The sequence below is a fragment of the Siphateles boraxobius genome, unplaced genomic scaffold (genome assembly GCF_051911475.1).
Source record: "Siphateles boraxobius isolate OS27281-9 unplaced genomic scaffold, OSU_SipBor_1 26, whole genome shotgun sequence".
NCBI classification, from domain to species: domain Eukaryota; kingdom Metazoa; phylum Chordata; class Actinopteri; order Cypriniformes; family Leuciscidae; genus Siphateles; species Siphateles boraxobius.
Window position 1 is genome coordinate 9,519,297 of NW_027508876.1, and position 22,813 is coordinate 9,542,109.

At 37.4% G+C, this 22,813-nt stretch overlaps 2 protein-coding genes across 4 annotated transcripts in view; one reads left to right on the forward strand and one right to left on the reverse strand.

The window, feature by feature from the left end:
- Positions 1-15,018, forward strand: part of gnal (guanine nucleotide binding protein (G protein), alpha activating activity polypeptide, olfactory type) — a 179,089-nt gene extending 164,071 nt beyond the window's left edge. For both annotated transcript variants that reach the window (XM_077244361.1, XM_077244362.1), the window contains 2 exons: positions 12,306-12,373; positions 12,563-15,018. In XM_077244361.1, the coding sequence (XP_077100476.1) occupies positions 12,306-12,373; positions 12,563-12,709 (215 nt within the window). In that variant the 3' untranslated portion in view covers positions 12,710-15,018. The remainder of the gene's footprint in view (positions 1-12,305; positions 12,374-12,562) is intronic.
- The window catches only part of mppe1 (metallophosphoesterase 1), a 64,777-nt gene continuing 54,525 nt past the window's right edge, over positions 12,562-22,813 (reverse strand). The window contains exon 9 of one of the 2 annotated variants that reach the window (XM_077244359.1): positions 12,562-13,465. In XM_077244359.1, the coding sequence (XP_077100474.1) occupies positions 13,436-13,465 (30 nt within the window). In that variant the 3' untranslated portion in view covers positions 12,562-13,435. Of the gene's footprint in view, positions 13,466-16,284; positions 17,118-22,813 lie in introns of those variants that run through there. The other variant, XM_077244358.1, reaches the window with a different exon arrangement.

Here is a 22,813-nt window from a genome sequence, read left to right on the forward strand (position 1 = left end):
TTAATTTTAGGCCCTGTCTATACATAAAGGCCAATTTTACATGCTCTTTTCAAAACTGTTCAACTTAAATACAAAAAAACATACAACATAATGCAACATTGAAAAAGGCATCAATTTGCTACATTTCTAAAGTAGTATTACATTTATATATTTTCTGAATCTAAAAAAAAATATATACTATCAAAACAATTAGATCAAGTCAAGTCACCTTTATTTATATAGCACTTTTACAATACAAATTGTTTCAAAGCAGCTTTACAGAGATAACAGGAAAGTAAAGTTGTAATAGTATTGTTAAATTCAAAATGTAATGTTAAATGTCCCCAACCAAGCAAGCCAAAAGCCAATGGCGAATGAAGGCGAATGAATGCGAAAAAAGGCGACAGTGGCAAGGAACCAAAACTCCATCAGGTGACAGAATGGAGAAAAAAACCTTGGGAGAACCCAGGCTCAGTCGGGGGGCCAGTCCTCCTTTGGCCAACAAACGAACAGTGTATGATTATGATTTAGGCGGCATAATAGGTCAGAAGTCGGATTGGATCGGAACTTTCACAATATTTATCCAGTTCATCTGCTTAGGGGTCGGAGTCATCACGCCGGTATGGAGATGAGTTTGTTGAGGTGTCCATGAGGCCTTCACAGTGTTGATGAGGCTGGCACTTCAGGGATGCGTTGTCGTCGTGTCCATGTGATGGTCCTTCATCAGATCTGGATATGGCCTGGATCCGGCGGTTTGCGGTAAACCTCTGGATAAACAGAGAGACTAATATTAGCTGTAGACGTCATGCTTCTTATGATGTACAAAGTACATCAGGATTTATGGGTAGTGTTCCCGGTTCCGGCTGATCTAAACTATGCAGCCTAACATTGAATTATAGCAATCTATAATGTGTTATGTGTATGCTAAGCCAAAGAGATATGTTTTTAGTCTAGATTTGAACTGAAAGACTGTGTCTGCTTCCCGGACAATTTTAGGAAGATTGTTCCAAAGTTTTGGTGCCAAGTAGGAAAAGGATCTACCGCCAGCAGTTGATTTTGATATTCTAGGTATTATCAACTGGCCAGAATTTTGAGATCGCAATACACGTGAAGGACTATAATGGGTTAAGAGCTCGCTTAAGTACTGCGGAGCTAAACCATTTAGTGCTTTGTAAGTAATCAGCAATATTTAAAAATGTATACGATGTTTAATAGGGAGCCAATGCAGTGTTGACAGAACCGGGCTAATATGGCCATACTTCCTGGTTCTGGTAAGAACTCTGGCGGCTGCGTTTTGGACCAGCTGTAGTTTGTTTATTAAGCGTGCAGGGCAACCACCCAGTAGAGCTTTTCAATAATCTAGCCTTGAGGTCATGAACGCATTAACTAATTGTTCCGCATTTGTCAATGAGAGCATATGACGTAATTTAGATATATTTTTAAGATGGAAAAATGCGCTTTTACAGATACTAGACACATGACTTTCAAATGAGAGATTGGTATCAAAGAGCACACCCAGGTTCCTAACTGACGACGAAGACTTGACAGAGCAGCCATCAAGTGTTAAACAGTATTCTAGGTTATTGCGTGTGGAAGTTTTTTGTCCAATAATTAGAATCTCTGTTTTTTCAGAATTTAGTAGTAGGAAATTAATAGTCATCCAATTTTTTTATATCAGCTATGCATTCCGTTAATTTTGTGAATTGGTAAGTTTCGTTAGGTTTTGAGGAAATATAGAGCTAAGTATCATCAGCATAACAGTGAAAACTAATTTTATCAATGATAATGTCCTCATGTCCTCAGTGATATGAATATCTAAATTGTCAAAAAACCAGACAATATACTTAAAATGCTGTTGTTTGAAGGTCAAAACTCAAAGTTTTATGTTGATTATTGCATTTAAAAGTTCAACAAAAATATATAATAATAATAATAATAATAATAATATTTTTCACTAACAAAATAAGTTAATTTAGATTTTACCATTTTTATTCGTCATTCCATGCCCATTTCCACACAAGTTAAAGTGCACATGCTAAATTTAAGCAGCAGAAGCAGCATGAGCATGTTTTGGTCATTTCACTACACAGAAGGATACGGGTACCCTGTTTAATGTTAAAGAATGACATGTTGGATTGCTTTTACATTTAGCAGTATTTCGTATTCTGACTATCTCTTTATGTAATAGCAATGTTCATAATAACACTAAAACACCCGTTCTTGCCATAAAGAATTTGGAAGTCAAAAGAATGAAAATGAAGAAATGGCAAAGCAACCACATATGTGTTACAATTTACCATCTAACAGAGGACCTAACAGGGGAAACAAAAGGTAATTTTATTTAATAGAATCACTATTCTCTGTATAAAGTCACCCCCCCTTTTGATAATTGACATTAAAATGCACTATACAAACTTAAATGGTTGTAATTCAAGAATGCTTTGGAATATAGACTAAGAGTAAGTTTGGTCTTGTTTTAAAGAAAACAATCAGGGGATTATTACTGAAGTGAAAGCACTTCAAAAAATTAAAGTATGAAAAAGTTATGGAAGTTATAATTTAAAGTAAATCAAATATACTTTATTAATATATATTTTTTTAATATAAAATAAATATTTTACAAAATATTTTTTACTATAAAATGAAAGCTATAAATCTAACCAAGTTGTGTTCCAAATTTAAAGTTGATATCACAAAAATGTTTGTTTAGGTGTAGTACCAAAAAAAGCCACCAGGTGCCATTGAATTCCATTGAATTTAATTGCATGCATTCTGCCATAACAAATTAATAAATTTCTATCCAAATATCACTTCTGTCGCTAAATATGGAACCTTGAGACTCAGACCTTTCTTACAATATGTGTTTTGTCAAGATTAGAAAAGGTTTTGATAATAAATCACGAAAGATGATGCCCAAAAGGGGAGGGGCCTAATACAAAAATACCGTTTCTATGGTAACCCAACGTCCAATTTCAAAACGGTTTTCACAGGATGAATTCTGAGTTCGTAAGCTTTCAAATGAACTTAATTTATGATAACTTCTAAAATATGTAGTATAATAATAATAAAAAAAATTATATATATATATATAGAATGCATATTGTACTTTTTAGAAGACTTTACTTTTTAAAATAAAATGTTATCTTTTTTTATTGACAAATACTAGATTATGTTTTATTATGAACTTTTAGCATTAAAAACCAAAGTTTCAATTATTAAAAGTGTGTGGGTCGACTTTTTGTGATAGGTCAGAAACTCCTGTAATGACGTCAATTTTTTGAGGCGCACTCTTGTCATAAATTCATATATTACTGTTCATACTTAATTGGTAAGAAAAAAAACAGCGCTAAAATATCTATTTAGGAGTCTTCGACCTTTCCAACGATATATAGTTTGTCATAATTAGATTAGGATTTAATCGTAATATAGCGAAGTAAAGTTAGATATCCCGTATACGGGATCGTGACAGTAGAGGGGCTAACCTGTTAACTGACAGTAAGAATTTTGATATATTATTACTATCAGTAAACAGTTAAAAAGATAATTTAAGTAATTTTCAAACTAAAGTAATACTCAAACAAACCCTATAAACACTAAAAAGGCTGTATTATGCAAGCTAGGCCAGTAGTTGATGTCGCTTTGTCAAGAACCACCCCGCCGACACATAATATGTATGCGTGAACAGGTTATACACATGTGCATGACGTACCATTTTCACAAATTCACGTTTTTGTTGTTTACATGCAGATGGTAAAGGCATCGTTTTCAAATCCTTACACTTTGTAAATGAAAGACCAAAGCACATGAAAAGTTTTCCGTTTTCAGTTGAAATGATGTCGTGTAAACAGACCCTAAAGCGCGTAGCTTACTATTTATCGCACTTTAGTTTTGTTAATTGTTCATTTGAGTAGGCCAATTTATTTTATTCCTCTTATACAGTTTTATTCTGGTTTACTGTGTTCACAGAAGCACTGCAGGTGCTTGATGTGAGGGTTCGTTTGTTTATTTATTTATATAGCACAGTTTAATACAACTCACTTTGCCCAAAGTGCTTCACAATCACAAACTAAACACAAAAGAGATAGCAGAAAGATAAAGACATGTAAATCTACATGTTTTAGGTATTTTAATGGGTCACAGACACTTCTCTATTCTAATTCCTTTTAATTCTAATCTAACCTTCTAATCATGTCCGTGATTAACAAGCAGCGGCGCCACTCCCACCACGCGCATCACGCGCTGTGCGTCGGGCACCAAGTGCTGAGGGGGCACCAAAAATAGCCTAATGAAAAATCAAACCTAGTCATAATAATTATAATGCCGATATTATTTCAGTATAGAAATATTATTAGGCACTTTTTACGGATGTATATAACAAAGGCGGAACAAGAGTATTTATTGCTCTAGAAAGTAGCAATGGTTTCGCCGCCACCCCTCCCCCCAAACACTCTCAACTTCCCTGTCACGATACACACAGGAAACGTAAGATCCAATAGCAGTATTTAATTATAGGGTAATCCATACTCACAACACCAGTCCAGGCAAGGGTCAAAAGTCCAATAAGGCAATACAAAACATAAAATACAAACAAGAACCAGTCAGATACAAATAACAGATATGTGGGGACATAATACAAGGACTGACAAACACGGAAACAGACAGGGTATATATACACAGACACTAACAAGGTGACGGGAAACAGCTGTTTGCAATAAACAATGGGTGACAAAACAGGATTGTGGGAAATGCAGTTTCTAATGTGACCGACACCGTGGGGGAAGAGGACCTCTAGTGGTGAACAAGGAAAACACAAACCAGACACTGTGACATATCTCCCCCCACCCCCCCCCCCCCCCCTCTACGGAGCGGCTACCAGACACTCCAAGACACTACTACAAAACAGTCTAGGAGGGAGGTGGAATGGTGGAGGATCAGGGGGAGGGATGGGGGTCAGGTCCATGGAGGGGAACAAGAACAAGGGGTGACGGTTTGGCCGGCGGCCAGGGCAAAAGAGAGTCCATCGGGCGGCCGGGGCGAAGCAGACAGTTCATCAGGTGGCCAGAGCGAAGCAGACGACAGTCCATCGGGCGGCCACGGCGGTGAAGACCATTCGTGCGGCCAGGGCGGTGAGGACCCCTCGGGCGGCCTGGGCGATGGAACAGGAACAATCACCGGCTCAGGAACAGACACCGGCTCAGGAACAGACACCGGCTCAGGAACAGACACCGGCTCAGGCTCAGGAACAGACCCGGCTCAGGCTCAGGAACAGACCCGGCTCAGGCTCAGGAACAGACTCAGGCTCAGGAACAGACACTGGATCGGCAGACGTGACCTGAACAGTTTCTGGGTCGGCAGACCTACTTTGTCTCCTCCAAGCATGCAGTACTGCCACAGCATAAAAGAGGAAGACAGCCCTCCTTGCCGTGACCGGACTGATGGTCGGTATCTCCGGAACGATCTCTGGGATGACATGGGGCTGCACGGGGACAACCACAAGAACGACAGCGGGCTGCACGGGCACGGCCTCCGGGAAGACAGCAGGCTGCTTGGGGACGGCCTCCGGAACGACAGCGGCATGCTCGGCCACGGCCTCCGGGAAGACAGCAGGCTGCTTGGGGACGGCCTCCGGAACGGCAGCGGGCTGCACGGGCATGTCCGCCGGGAAGACAGCAGGCTGCTCAGGCACGGCCTCCGGGAAGACAGCAGGCTGCTCAGGCACGGCCTCCGGGAAGACAGCAGGCTGCTCGGGCACAACCTCCCGGAAAACAGCGGGCTGCTCAGGCATGGCCTCCGGGTTCTTGAGGAGGTTGGTGGTCCTCCCCCTCCTCCGCCGTTTCCGATGGCGATGTGCAGACTCAGGGCTGGACGGAACCGGCGGTGATGTCCTTATGCTGGGCGGAACCAGCGGTGGATGGAACTCAGGGTTGAGGAGGGACCAAAGTGGAGAGTGATGCCGGGACTCACCTCTATCACCTCATCTCCTGCGACCTCCGCGGGTCCCAGAAAACTTAGCCAATCGAGTTCCCTCAAAAGATCGTCTATGGATGGGGGTGATGGCTGACCAGGCATCAGCTGGGGTGCTGGAAGGGGGCTTAGGGGAGTTGACCGCCATGTTCTCCTCCGTCTGACGAGCCCACAAGGCAAAACACTCAAATAGAGTCATGCGCAGCTCTGGCTCTTCAGACCGAGAGTTCCCCCTCTGCTGCCTCCTCTCCCTCTCGGGGGCTGGGGAAGAGACACGAAAACCCATACCGCTGGATCTTTGCATGACGGAGTCCTTCTGTCACGATAAACACACACAGGAACGTAACCTCCCCACGGCTCTTACAAAACGTTTCTGAATGGTACATTTTATTATTATTATTATTATTCTATTCTATTCTTTTCTATTCTACTATTATTATATAAGAATTTCGATACGCTGTTACTTGAAAATACTACTGCTGCTTATAGCTTTTGAGATACGGTTTTCTCCTAATTAAACATTTAATATAACTGAATAAATGACAGAGTAATACCGTTTTTTAAAGTTATTGTTTTATCGATGGAATGAACAACCGTTTATCTATTCACAAAACTTAGTTTACTCAGTGTATCGTTTTCTTTAGGTTTACACATTTGTCTTACACACACAAAATAGCATCGAACTAACTGGCTACTAAAGCCAGCGCTGGCATTTTTACGTCTGAAATTATACATGCAAATACATTTAAAATTATTAAGTCTTACTTACTGGTTGTGGCCCAACAACTGCTGCCTCTGGTTTTAAAGTTGGAACTGCTTCATGTTTTAGTAACAGTTGAATCCGGCATTGAATTCGGGGAGATTCTGGAAGCTGTCTTCCGTAAAATGCGCAGCACACAGAGCTAAATTACGATAGTAATTTTCAGGAACATAATCAAACATAAATTGTAGCCATCGTTGACGAACTACAGCGTCCGTAGGAAGCCCGAACACAGAAGACCTGACAGCTGGGTGAAAATAACACACTTTCGACGGCATGGCTACTGCTCTCCACTATAACTCTTCCTCTTCGACAAAGCAGCAGAAATATGGCCATGCCCCCTTTTCTGCATATTCCAGAGGGAGGGTTGATTATGGGTTAGTTACCTATAAAACCCGGGAGCAGTGTTGCCAGATGTACGATAATTATTGTATTTGTACGATAATTTTGACCTCTGTACGATCGATAATGAAATAATCCCATAATGTACAATAATTTCAGAGTTTTCAGTCGTTCGTCCAAACACACAACCTAGCGTTTCTTTCTCGACCCAGAATCATTTCTCAGGCTCGCCTGCCTGCACGTATACACACACACACACACACACACACACACACACACACACACACACACACACAGGCACCACACGTTGTCGCCCGGCCCGCACGTCAACACTCCCACTAATAAACGGTTGTTCATTATATCGATAAAACAATAACTTTAAAAAACGGTATTACTCTGTCATTTATTCAGTTATATTAAATGTTTAATCAGGAGAAAACCGTATCTCAAAAGCTAACAAGCAGCAGTAGCATTCTCAAGTAGCAGCGTATCGAAACTCTTATATAATAATAGTAGAATAGAAAAGAATAGAATAATAATAATAATATGTACCATTCAGAAACGTTTTGTAAGAGCCATGGGGAGGTTCTGCTTGACTCTCTTCATTGCCTCTTTCTGGGTCTGATTCTGGCTCAAACTGATACGGCAGTAGGCTATTGACACTATTTACATTTGACCGGAGCACACGCAGCTTTCGCCCGTAAAGGCAATGGGCGTGAAGTTTCCGGACTACGTGCACTATGCAGTTTAGCCAATATGCAGTTTAACACAACGGCCCAACTAACCAATCTGAGCCCATTGCCTGTTTCTGAGGGAGTGGTTTCATAGAATCAGGAAGCCAACCGGTCGTTCAAATGACAGAGGAGAAAGCGGCTTACAATAAAGGTGAAATTTATGAAAAATAAGGCTTTTTAAAAAAAACACACACTTAGACGTGTTATATTGCATCCCATAAACACAATCATGCAAAGAAAAAAAGCAGTAAACCAGCCCTTTAAATGAATCCTCAGGCCAATATACAACGCTTGACAGTATAAATGCTCCGAGCGGGGCTGCCCTCTTGAAATACCGCCTATGTAAGTTTGGAGAAGACGGACCGTCTTTGGCTAGGTCATGTAACTTGGAGAATGCCTGGAGAACGTATCGCTTTACGGCCGTCACGTGACCACAGGCTCTGTCTGCACACACAGGAGGTGTTTCTCAATGTCAAGGAAGGATCCTCGGAAGCTGTTATTTCGAGGATGCTACGTCATCGGCATCCGTCAAAGGACTGTTCCAATGTCGAGGATCCTCAGAATTTCAACCAAGGACTTAGTCCTTCGTTCGAAAAAAATATCCCATACACAGGAAAGGATGCATATGTGTAGCCTTCGAGCTCTCAAATCACCCACAATCTATGCGCCAGCTTTGCTATCTTGTTCAAAAAATAAAAATGTCAGACGTTAGCGGAGTCGGAGCAATAATGGGGCAATATTACTATCAATACGGTAGTAATTTGTACTGGCTTTTAAACGTTAAACTCTACTTATATGTACAACGGTTATAGCAAATGTATGGTAACTTACATGTAAATGTAAGTTTCCGGGTTCTATTAAGCCAGTCCCTCAAAACTACGCAATGGGCTCAGATTGGTTAGCTGGCCCAGTGTGTTGTGATTCGCTAACGGCCTAGTGCACATTTTCCGGAAACGTCACGCCCCGTACCTTTACCGGTAGTTTGTGCTTTGGTGTATTATAAACGATGGCGTCAATAAAACCATACCAATTTGAGCCCGAATCGGACCCAGAGAATGTTAGTGAAGATGGTCCAGCAGAACCTGTTCAAGAACGGCTGTTTAACGACGTTTCAGAAAGGTTTGTTTTGTTGTTGTTGTTGTCTCATTACTTTTTAGATACGCTGTTATTTAATGGTACTAATTATTATAGTATTACAAAAAATAAGCTTCATAAACATTAATTTCATATAATCGGTCTAACAAATTATACAACAGTCCTCAAAGGGATTTTTTTTTGAGTAAAGACTGCGGATCTAACGTTATAGTGATCGTTACAGACTGTATGGCACCGTTACTTTTGTATTTTTAGAACGATTGTAGCCAAATATCTACTATTAACCCAAAACGAACAATAAACATTGGCTTTACTACAGCATGCCTGTAGATAAACAATACATAAAAGCTCTAATCAAAAAATTATTTACACTAATTCCAGTTCGCGTTTGAGATAAAAAAAAAGTTTGTAACGTTAGGTGCTTGTCGGATAACGTTAAGTATGAATGAGCATTTAACAAAATGGTTTGCAGAGCCAAACAGCGTTGTCATTTGTTTACTTCCTTGCTACAACGTACAATTACCCTAGGAAGGCTGAACAAAGTGGACCTGCAATCCGGATGAAAATAACAGCGTTTCTACGACATTGCGGCAACAATAGCCTACTATACCACAACAACTCTTCTCCAAAGCAATATAAAAGGGCCTTGCCCCCCTTATTTAGTATTCTTGGAGGAGGGGTTTAGTGGGGTTAGTGATGTCAGCAACCCTGGAGGAATGTCGTGTAGTCCCTACTGGCCGTTTGCTGTAGTCCTTAGAAATTGATTTCTTTAAAAGCAAAAATCTTTCTTTGCTTTGAACTTTGAGCGCTGTAACTTTGCAGATGTTGTTTATGCATCAAACAGCAACATTACACACCAGCTAAAGTTAGAAAAGTGAAATCGTGTTTTACCAACCCTTTAACATTTAAGTTAGCTGGTGAGAGAAAAATGGCATTATCAAAGAGTCTAAAGAGGAAAGTTGACAGCGAATGTAGCCATACAAAGAAGAATGAAAAGACAACTTTGCGTTCATCCTACCTAGTTTTGTAAATGCAGAGCCGGTGTGTCTTATCTGCAACGAAGTTGTCATTTCATGACGGCTATTTCAGAAGTGTGTCTGGCGATCCACAGACTCTTTTGAATGTCTTTCAGAACTTTTCAAATTAAAAGCTATCAATTCATCTCAAAATAAAACATTGCTGCATAAACCTTCTCGTACTTTTATTTTGAAGGCAAAATCATTAAAGACGACGTGATTATAAGTAACTGTTGCTGTCACGACAGATCTGTTTCAGAACCAGCCACTATCAAAATAATCTGGCCAGATATTATTGCTGGCGGGCCAGTTTTGGCTCGCTGGCCGCCTGTTGCCGACCCCTGTCCTAGAAGCAGTCTGGGAAGCAGACACACTCTGTCAGTTTAAATCTAGACTTAAAACACATCTTTTTATCCTGGCATATACGTAACACATTATCTATTTCTATTAGTGGTGTGACAAGACACTTAGCTCACGAGACGAGACACGAGATTGGGTTCACAAGATTTTTTAAGAAAATCCTCAGACAAAATTCATGACTGGAAAAATAGTTTACTGGTGCATTTTGAAATGTTTTAACATCTTGTAATGAATGTCATTTTATTTCAGTTTCAGTATGAAATATCATATACACTGAAAGACAACAATGTACAAGCACTGTAAAAGGTTTTGCGACAAACTCAACTGACTAGCCTCTCTCCTGTATGATTTCATATGAGTCTCTTCAGACCTTACTGTACATGAATTAATACTGTACATGTTTAAGCTTCCAGAACTTCTGATTGAGGCTGTGCGTGACCTCCTAATTGAACTTGTTCCAACAAATTGAACATAGAAATAAAAAGTATAAATGAAAAAAAAAAAAAAAACATAACCAAAGTACTTTCTCAATATTCAAAGTGCAAACAGAGACCAAAACTAAGATGTGGTCACAACTACACAGCCAAGCCTAATATGGGTTTTATATTCGGAGACAGGCTATTTATGTAGCCTATTTGCGTGCATCAGGGATGTGTTTTACTTTTACTTTCACTTTCATATTCGTGATGCGCATACTCTGTGTATCTACGATAGCAGTGATTTCTGTGATTCCTGCTGCACTGTGTGGATGAGCAGACCAGACGTTTAATTGAAGTTACCATTATCTAACTAAATTAAATGGTTTTTATTTCTGTAAAGAAAGTAAAACGATAGTGGAGGCGGTGCCAACCAATGTAATCGTAGCTGTGGCATATTCTATACTAATTTCACCCTCATGCTCTATCATGCGATATCGCGAGACACCTTTTTTCCACGATGAGAAACTCATCACATTTAAAATCTCGTCACAACCATAATTTCTATAATTCAAATCATTTTAAATGATTGTTAGGCTGCATAAATTTGGTCGGAACCGAGAACACTTCCCATAACACCTGATGTATGGGTTACATCATTAGAAGAATGGCATCTACGCTAATATTAGTCTCTCTGTTTATTGCGAGGTTTACCGTAGTCTGACGGATCCGGGCCGTATCCAGATCAGATGAAGGACCTGCGCCTAGACACGACCACAACACAGCCCTGAAGTGTCAGCAGAGACTGTATCAACTAGACTAGGCCTATCCCCTCTGAAGGCCTCCTCGGCCTCCCCCCTCCACTTTCCCTTTGTACAGATAAAAAATATTTTCAGGGTGATTCCCATTCACATGGATGGACGAAAACTTCAGTTTTCGTGGATTCACGTTTTGAGGTTTGCACGGAGATGATAACAGTGTCGTTTTCAAAACCTATTTCAAAGTTTCCATTCTTAGGCAATTTACACCGTTGTCGTGTAAATTAATGGCCAGAACACATAAAAAGTTTTCTGTTTTCGTTTGAGGGCGGTGTCTTGTAAGCGGCCCCTTAGTTAATAACTAATGATTTTTACAACAGAAATTAATCAATCAAAAACTTACTTAAACTGGAATATGACTTTCTTCTAGAGCTGCTGTATAGCTAAAACAATCTTTGTTCCATTAGTTTCCTATTATCACTGTAAAGCTTCTTTGAAACAATCTGTATTGTAAAAAGCGCTATATAAATGAAAGTGACTTAATCTTTGTAAAACTGACTTGTGACTTGTCTATGTAAATTTGCAATTTACAAGCTTGAAAATGCACCTTGAAAATGCCAATGGTTGAAAAGTGCTTTAATTTGACTTTGGAAAAAGTAACCCTTTGATTTTTGAAATGAATTGAAAATGGTTGAAATTTTAAAATGGTTGAAAATTGAAATTTTGGTTGAATGGTTGAAAATTGACATTTTTCAAATTGAAAATGGTTGAAAAGTGCTTTAATTTGACTTTGGAAAAAGTGTATGAACCCTTTGATTTTTCAATTTGTTCCGATGGACTTGTATGCATTAAACAATAATCTGTTTTCTTTATATGCACAGCGACACCTGACCCAGGAGAAGATCCAAAAGTGTCCAGGGCAAAGTTTTTTATCCGAGATGAATTTTTGGTATGAATAATTATGTTTTTAGTCTCTTTATTTTCCTTATTTTCACTGTCTATAATGTTAAGTCACTATCAATGTTGGTATAACAGATATGTTTGAGCTGTAGTAAACTTTTAAACAATAAAGTTAAAAAGTGTACTACAGCTATTACACATCAGTTGTTGCCTGACGTGTGTTTGCATGAACCCACAGAAAATCAGCACAGCGAGCGGCACAGACAAACACTACTGCTATCCTCACTTCACCTGTGCAGTGGACACGGAAAACATCCGTCGTGTATTCAATGACTGTCGTGACATTATTCAGAGGATGCATCTCCGCCAGTATGAACTCTTGTGATTGGCTGCCTGGATCGGTTGTTCCTCCAATCAACACTTCTCCAGTCCCACATTACATGGGATGAACTACTGAAGAGTGACAATGTTGTAATGTTTTTTCCTTTTTCTGCTTTTCACTTGTTTGCTTTCCTTTTTTTAATTTATTTTAGTCTATATATGAGATCTAAAGTGAGAGGGGGAAGAATGATATGAATGTGTGTGTATAAGATGAAATTAGTACTATTTTGTGTTTGTGTCACTCCCAGGTCATTCCTTTTCGTATATTTTGTTTTGTTTTTCAGCATTGGCTGGCTTTAGATGAGGTTAGGTTAGATGTGATTAAACCAGCTGATGCAATGAAAACCTGTGTTAACCTGTGACCTGTGTCATGATGGTTTGACCTTTGACCTTTCCCCTTCACCTAATGAAGGGGATATTGGAGTACTTGACATAGGAGTGAAGGGGTACATGAAGGGTTTAATTTTGCAGGAGACAAAATTCACAATGTAGCACCTCTATTTATCCTTTTTTACCTTTGTTTTAGTTTAGTTTAATTTTGAATTGCCTTTTTTGTTGCTTTTTTTTCTGCAAAGCATGCAGAAAGGACTTCAGGAATAGATAGGAGTTTGTAACCAATTACAGAGCACAGAGCGTAGTGTAGGAGCAGGGGCCTGTGGGATTTGCATTTTTTGCGGCAGCAAGCATCCATCTTGGGAGAACCGCCACTGGCCAACTGATGCCTCCTTTACTATGGGCAGCCCCCATTTTGGAGGTAGTCCTAAATATAGATGAACAGAAAAACAATATATTTTCAGGGGGGTTTTTTTGTTAATCCTAAAAAATGTGCAAGGTCACTCAATCTTGTACAGGACTTCAAAATGTTATTTTGTATAACTTCAACAAGAAAGACAACTTTGACTTGTAGAAACTCTTTGTGCCTTTGAGTATGGCTGTACCTGCAAATGAGTATGAAGTATGTGTGATTGGACAGCGCTGTACAGCTTGATGTCAAATATTACATGCAGCACAGCGTGCTGATGGGAAATCTCTCTGTAGACTGAGTTTTTTTTTTTCTGGTTTATAAAGCTACTTAATGTCTTTTACTATAAAATGAAGAAAAATTAGGCAAAAAATATTGTATACAATATGCAAAATTAACCACTTTGTTCAGAAACTGCAAATACATTGTCTTAAAATTCTTTCTATGAATTTCTGTTTTCGTCAAACGGACTCAGCTTTAAAACATTGGAAATATTTTCAAAATTTCCAAAATTTTGTCCAGATGTTTCAGAAAGGGCACATTTTTAGAAGCCGCATATTGCAGACTGTAGACAGGGTCGTGCCGGTGAAAGCGTGTAGATATGTGTGATTGCATGCGTGTGCACATACACATGCAGATACTATACCACATTGTACTGTACATCTGCTCCCTATGTGTACATATACATTTATAAAAACGTGAAAAAATATATTCTATAAATATATATGTACAATTTATTCATAATATGTGTGCCTATATGTATACATATTTATGAATGTTTAGCGAGGTTGTATGCATAGCTATGCATATACAAACATAATATATAGAAGGAATGAGGAAGTAAGACTAGCGATTCCTTACTGGCCGTCCTGAGCGCATGCTGACTGCGCATTGTGAATGTGAGCACTGATAGTGTAAACCTCACAGCTTGAGTGGGCCCATACGGTCTCTCTCACTCACCAGTGGGGCAGTTATCATAAGTCAAAGTAATAGTGCACCCCAAAATGTTTATATTTTTCCATCATTTGTATATCAAATGTACAGAAATAACTGCATGACAAATGACCAGAAATATAATTTGCGTATTCAAAAGATAAATAAACAGCATGCAGATTCAATTTTAATTTTTAAGAGAAATATTATTAATATATTAAACAAGAGTGACTGCCTAGATTACTCATATTTAAAACACTATAAGCACTTGAGTCCATGCAAAATGCCCTATAAATTGTTCATTTGGATCCTTGACTGTACTCTTGCGGTTCACTTCTCAACTGGTGAAGTGCAGGGACAGTGTGTGGCGTAACTTTAGGCTGTGAATGGCTGTAACACTGGTAGATATGCTTTATTCTCTTTACTCTACTCTGCAGCTTTTACATATTCAAACTTATTTCAGAAATTTAAATTATGAGTGACAATAAATAAAAATTCAAAATAATAATAAAAACTATTCTTTTTCATTTCTTAACAATTATTTTAATAACGAGGCACATTAGAAGAGCTTGGTCTTTGTTTAAAATGGAGATGTGGGAAGAAATGTAATTTTGCAAATAAAATACCTCTAAAAGAAATCCGCGTTTGCCTTTGAATTGAGTAATGTGTGATAATCACCACTTGAAAAGTTGGCTGCAGCAAAAATTCTAAAATCTTTATTTTATTTTCCAGTTGATAATCATCTAATACTGAAGCCATTGTTTCAAAGCTCTTCATAGTCTGCATTTAATCTTACTCCCAAAACTTGCTCAAAACACAGCTTGTTGGACAAATAACACTGACATAAAAAAACAGCACCACTAACATGAGCATTACATGAACTTTTAAAGTTTATTAAATGATTTTTCAAATACATTCGTGCCATATTAGAATATGAATAACACATTTTTAATAAAGAATATGTAACAGAAATTCTGAAATTTGTTTTTTGCATTACAAACAACAAAAATACCTGAAACCAGGGCTGAATATATATATATATATATATATATATATATATATATATATATATATATATATATATATATATATATATATATATATTATTTTTTAATCAAAATGTATACTCTCTTAACCCGAATTAGTTGACTTTACTCGCAAATCGCGTGGAAACCCATTGCCCTATACCACTTTAGTTTTTACACAAGCTGAAACTAAACATGTTGAGTTGTATTAGCATGGCACCCTAACTTTTTACACAAGCTGAAACTAAACATGAGTTGTATTAAAATATAATCTTATGTAGGTGCAGTAGACAAAACAAGTTTACATTAGTAGTCTTTACTGAAAATCATTAGTTCACATTCGAAAACTTTTTGAGTTTAGGGGTACTATTAGGTACCCAGCATGCATTGCAACATGAAGCTTTTCATTTTTCATGACTTTTAATCTCTATTGATGACAACATCAATGTGCAGTCATCACTGGAACACTTTTTAGTGATCTTTTTGGACACACAGGTAAAGCAGCCAGATAACTAATTTTCAATTGCCAAGGGCATGAGCCCAACTAAAGCCAACACGTATCACCATTATTGTGATTTTTTTAAATTAAATTAAACAATAATTCATCAACATCTAAACCTCTGTTAATTCTCAATACCGTCTGTTGCCGAGGCCTGTGCTCGTCCAGACAGGTGTAGAGCTCATTGGAAGCACGTTAGACGCGGGTCTTTTCACGTGACCAGTCAGATATTTGAATACCAGTGGTTTCTGCCTTTTGATTTGTGATGTGGTGTTTGAACCCCTCCCCTTCCTTATGAAACTAAACATACCAAGTACAATATGCTACATAAAAGAATAAGTAATGATCACTCGTAAGTTTAATTAGAAACAAAATCTGGGTTTACAGTGTTGTATAAAGATTCAGGATTCTGGTCCACTCTCTTGCTGTAAAAAATAAATAAATAAAACACTGAAAATCTGACACCTGTGTAGTCTTAGCTGAAATTACAATTAGCCGACCTTGGAATATTGTAAATGCTCTGCTATACATTTCAATATAATTACTGTAGAAATGCACAAATGTTTTTTTTATTTTTTTTATACAGAATTCTTTAATGTGTTTTTAATAGTTTGGAAAGCAGTCTATTAGCATTTGAAAAATGTGGTGCAAATGTAAAGTATTTTACAGGTGGTGGAGTAAATGGACAAAAATCATGGATTTTTGGGGATGTGGTCATTGGATGCATTTTTTGTGTGAACATGAAAAATTGACCAGAGAGTTGTCCACATAGACTTCTGTTTCGCTGACTATGAACAGTTTAGACAGTGTGACTTCAGTTTGGACCAATGCAAAGTATAAACAAAAACAACAACAACAACTTCACAGTTTTAATTGTGCATCAAAAAAATAATTTCACATTTTAAATTAGAAAGAAAAGACACTGAGCACATCCAAACCAGGAAACTCATTGATACTCAACACTGCAACATCTGTGAACATGAACTGTTCTTCTGATACAATTCAGTGCCACAAAACTGTCTTGTGCAGGTTACAAAGTCTTGTACTTTGCTAGAAAGCTATTTGTCAAGTGCAGTGACCTTCTGGACATCTTTAGATGGATGAGTGTTATCAGTGCAATGATGAGACAGCTGATGCAGTAAAGCGCTAACACGCTCCTCTCCTCTGGCAAAAAACACTTTGACAACCTGAAGTTGGACCTGGAGAATATTCCCTACAGGAAGTGACAGAATATACAACAACATTTAGTTAAATATTAAAGTTCCTTAGAGAGTTTCAGGAATTATAGCCCAAACATATAAGTATTTTTCTCTAGCAACTTATAGTAAACAAATTATATTACATTACTTTTCAGGTTGTGTGAAAGCTGACGACCTTGCATACATCAGTAAAACACTGACAGTAGTTCAAACGTGCTATTATATACACTTATTTACATTGTGTCGACGTATGACATACTGTGTAAATTTCCTGCAACAACAACAAAAAAAACAGTACAAAATAAATTTGGTAACACTTTACAATAAGGTTCATTAGTTAACATTAGTTAACTACCTTAGTTAAAATGAACTAAGAATTAACATTATTTCTACAGCATTTATTAATCTTAGTTAATATTAATTTCAAAATTTACTAATACATTATTAAAATCAAAGGTTGTATTTGTTAACATTAGTTAATGCACTGTGAATAAACAATGAACAGCTGTATTTGTATTAACTAACGTTAACAAAGATGTTAATACTTATACAGTAACAAATGTATTGATTATTGTTAGTTCATATTAATGCATTAACTAATGTTAACTAATGAACCTAACTGTAAAGTGGTACCATAAATTTAAACTAAAACACAGGATTATTGACCTATTTGTTAAGTTAACCATTGTTAAGTTCCTTTTTTTCTTCTTTTTTTAAAATAGAACACTATTGAAAAATATTCAGTACATTTCATACAATCATACTTTCTGTATATCTGCCTAACTGCAGTGGGGTCAGTGTGGATCTTAAACCAGTTAAACAAGAGGACGTTTTGTTTACACTAGATTAAAATAGTTAGTCATGACATAAGCCATCAAATTTGCCTTGATATTTTGACATGAAATATATTTGGTCTTTGTACCATCAAGTCATCTTTTAAATTTCATAGCTTAAAAAATTCTCCTCATTATAAACAAAGCTTTTATTTAATCAAGCTCTGCAAAGAGATCATTTGGATATTGCGGGATTTGTGACGTCACATGGGCAAATACATTTGCATATGACTGCCTTCAGAGCAAGACACTGACGAATCAGCACAGATACTGATACATCAGCACAGAATATGCCCCACCCACTGCCATTCAGTCGCTTAACGGCTGACATTTGTCTACACCGGATGTAAGCATTGTGTAAAATGCAAATAGAACCCATTAGAATCACTGACGCCGTTGACACTGGATACAGTGTATACAGATGCCCATTCAGTTTGTGATGTACTTTGAAAAGTTGAAAAGACAAAGGAAGAGTGAAATAGCATTCACTTTGATGTGTCCAGTTTTAACAGCTCTTTTGCGTCTCTGTACAGACTTCAGAAGGATCTCAGCATCAGAAAAAAGTGGAAGGTTTATTTTAATGGTGTCCCGGATTGCGTCGGAGTATTATATTTTCTTCAGAGCATTTTGTTTTGTAAACGAGGCACAGTGAAATGGAGAGTTTGCATAGAAACTTTTGTTGAATGATGAAGAGTTTGTTTTTTATTAAATGAAAAAAACGAGTTAACAAAAGTAGAACATTTAGAAAACGGCTCCTATTTCGTTAAAAAAATTAAATAAAAATTAAGCTTGATTTTTCGTTTGTCATGAAAACAATTTTGAATGAACAGTTTGAATATTCGATCTCTGCACGTGGGCGGGATTGAAACACCCGTCTTCTGATTGATCAGCCGAAGTTCAAACCATATCATCATTAGTTGTTCCTCAGCAGAATACCTGTACCGATTCTTAATGCTTAATTAATATTTTTTACATCAAACACAGCCTAGATACGGCTTTCTTCTGTGTAGACATAAATTTTTCTACGCTTTGCATTGGGTATGGCAGGGTATGATGGCTGTCATAGCCAACCTTGGTCGCCCAGGAAGTAAAAAAAAATATTTTTTTTTTTGATAAAAATTATTAAATTAGTTGTAAATTAAATATTTTAGGCCTACATTAACGTTCACACAAGAACTGTCATTCTGACTGTCTGACACCCGGAGCACAAAAAAGATATTCAAATACATACATTACTCTTCTGAGGTTCATAATGTAGATCTTGTGTTTTATTAAAATTGATTATAATTGATATCTCAAAAGAATGCACTGCCTTGTGTGAAGCGCACGCTGCTGCACACTCGCACACAGGTCTGCAGCACAAGATTTTCATTAATGTAATAACTTGCCATTTCGTTTTGCTATCCACCAAACCCTACAATATACCTTCAGAACTCTTGGAATATACAGCTAGAGTTGCATAAGATTATATTATGACACATTCAAATCTGATTAAAAAAAGTGAAAGTCACAAATGGGCAAGCTCTTGCAGGACATTTTTTTTAATTTTTTTTTAGTTTTCTGAAAAAAACAGATAATACGCCTTTAAAACAACATCAAGGTGAATAGTTATCCTATTTCACACAGTTCAAATAAGTTGCGATGGGTTAAATAAACTCTAATCAGATAAATGTGCCTACAGTCAAGTGTAGACCAGTAGGCTACAGAAATGTAAACCAGCTGGCCTCCATTACATATGCAGCAGTCATAACTTTGGTTTTGCTGAGTTTATTTCATTAATATTGAATATTACCTGATGTCAAACAAAACAGTTGTATTTTCTCTGCCAACTAAACTTCCAAAGCAAAGTCACAGAATCATTGTGCATTCTCTCCATGCTGTCCAGTGTGTCTTGCAGATTTCCCACACAGATTTTGAGAGTTGGTCAGCTAAACAAAACATCCTAAAAAAATGACTAATGTGCAATGTACGAGAGAGGATACAAGGTTCATTCATATTTCTGAAATAAACACCTATTTTTTTTATTTTTTATTTTTATTTTATTTATCAGGACATGCATATTAACAACAGTACACCTGTAACATGCCAGAATTAGCCAAGGGCTAGTTTTCATCTGTAGTCCTGTTAGGGAAAGCAAAAACCTTATAAACAATGGACAACTATAAAAGTACAACTGTAGTAGTACAGCTGTGTTTGTCCAGTGCAGAGTAGCTGCAGCAGAGGAACAATATGGAAGTGTTAAAACTCAGTAAAAATTTGTTCTGAAAAACAGCATAGTTATACGCTCAATAGCAACAACCAAGATTGCTGCTTTTACGCCTTTACTGACAGTGCATGCTACTTAGAATGTTGTAAAGTAGGTTAAAACATTTGTTAGATGCAGATTAAGATAAGTGTTAACATTATTAAGAAGGTCATAAAAATATGCAATAATTACATCAAAATACCGAAAAAGACACACATTCACAACTGAAACAAGATGGCAGCAGCAGGGCTTCAGTGCTGACAGGTCTGATTACTAATAGCTTATAATAGCTTAGCCTTTTCCTCTGACACATTTAGTTAGCCATAGGTTCATTTATGTCTACACAGAAGAAAGCCTGCTCCTGAAGGGTTCGTTAGTCTGGTTGTTTGATGAGAAAAAGATGAGTTGTAGTTGCAATAACTGCATTAAGAATCCGTACAGCAATTCTGCTTCTGAACAACTGATGATGGAATGGCTGACCAATCAGAGGACAGGGGCATTTCTTTTCCACCCATGTGCAGAGATAGAATAATAAAACTATTTATTCATTTTTCTACCCCTGAATAAAAAAATTTAAAAAAAGAGCTTAATTCGTTTAAAAAAGAAAATCGAACAATGAGCCATTTTCTACGGACGATGCAAACTCGCCATCTTCGCAGTAGCTGGTGAACGCGCCTATAGAGAGAAATGCACACTTCATATGAATTAGCCTACATAAGCAGAGAGTAGCCAATTTCTTTTAGTTTTAAATGTTTTGTTTAAAAGTAGACATTTCAAGCTTTCTATAGATATACTTCTCAGGTCTGAGTTTTGGTTCATTTATGAGACGCGCTCCAGTTCACGCGCCGGCGCCTCTGTTTCCTGATTATATTGTCTACTATATTTGCTTCTTATTTATTAATCCAGGCAACTTTGTTGATGAAACATTGATTAAAATGAAAATACAATTTATACAAAACGAAATTCACTTTAAAGAAAGGCTTTCTAGAAAACAAAACTTAATAAGTGGTCAAAATCATGTCTGACCCATTCCAAATGTTTTCAGATATATTGGTCATCTTATGATCCCATCTTACTCATCTCAACTCATCTCATCCCTTTTCATATAATCAACATAGATGAAATAAAAAAAAACATTATATTATTTAAACATAAATATGAAACGTATGTTTAAGATTTTAACTTATAATTAAGCGTCACACCGCTACGCTTTGCTTAAATGCTCTGTTGTGTAGCCTATACATGCATGTGTGCGTGCATGTGGTGGAGGGCTGCGATTTTCGAATAATAATCGAATAATTCTCAGCAATCTTCGAATATTATTTTTGCTTGAAAATTTCGTTTTGTATAAATTGTATCTTCATTTTAAGCAATGTTTCATCAACAAATTTGCCTGGATTAATAAATAAGAAGCAAATATAGTAGACAATATAATCAGGACACGAAGGCGCCGATGCGTGAACTGGAGCGCGTCTCATAAATGAACCAAAACTCAGACCTGAGAAGTATATCTATAGAAAGCTCGAAATGTCTACTTTTAAACAAAACAATTAAAAACTAAAAGAAATGGGCTAATTCATATGAAGTGTGCATTTCTCTCTATAGGTGCGTTCACTAGCTACTGCGAAGATGGCGAGTCTGCATCGTCAACATTATCTTTGCAGCCACTAACATAGAAAACACTAGTTTATTAATAAACAATTAAAATGTTTCATGCATAATCATTACTTTTGCCGGTTCTTTGTGGCAAGCTTTATTTCAGGTGTTGCGTGATATCTCTGCGCCCAAGTATCAGTGCTTCGCCTGCTACTTCGGCGGCGCTGCCAGACTAAGACAATGCTTGGACTGAGACAAAAATGCATTTGCCCACCTATCTAAATGTAGGGGAGACAGTGAATAACCCCAATTTCAAAAAGCGGTGGAGTGTTCCTTTAACTGCCTTTTACTGACAATAAACCTCTGCAAAGCAAGTGTTTTCAGTATATCCTGGTAACGCATCCCAAAATTAAAATACAACTTTATCAAATGCTCTCTATTCATAGCTATTAGCCTACCAAGAAGTGCCTTAAGCGGATGGCAGCTTAAGCTGCACTTTCTGCTTTGGGGAGAAAAGCTGCTCCATTGTGCATTCTCCTTTTATATACTTTATATATATCTTGAGGCCACGAGATACTATCCTGAGGCCACGAGTTACTATCTTGAGGCCACGAGTTAGTATATCTTAAGGCCACGAGTTACTATCTTGAGGCCACGAGTTACTATCTTGAGGCCACGAGTTACTATCTTGAGGCTAGAGTTAGTATCTTGAGGCTAGAGTTAGTATCTTGAGGCTAGAGTTAGTATCTTGAGGCTAGAGTTAGTATCTTGAGGCCCCGAGATAGTTATAATATTTATTTTTTTTTGACAAAGTGGGACTAGGGGGGCTCCGTAGTTTTCTAATTTTTCAACTTTTCTAAAAAAAACTACTGAATGAATGATACACGGATTCAAATCACAAACCATAAGTAAATGATTCCATAATGCTCTGTCAGTAAATTATGGTTTTATATGGACAAAACACGTGCTATAGTGTTGATACTGTTTTTGTCCGTGTACCTTTGGATAATTTGTTTTCTCGTTTTTGTCTTCTAAA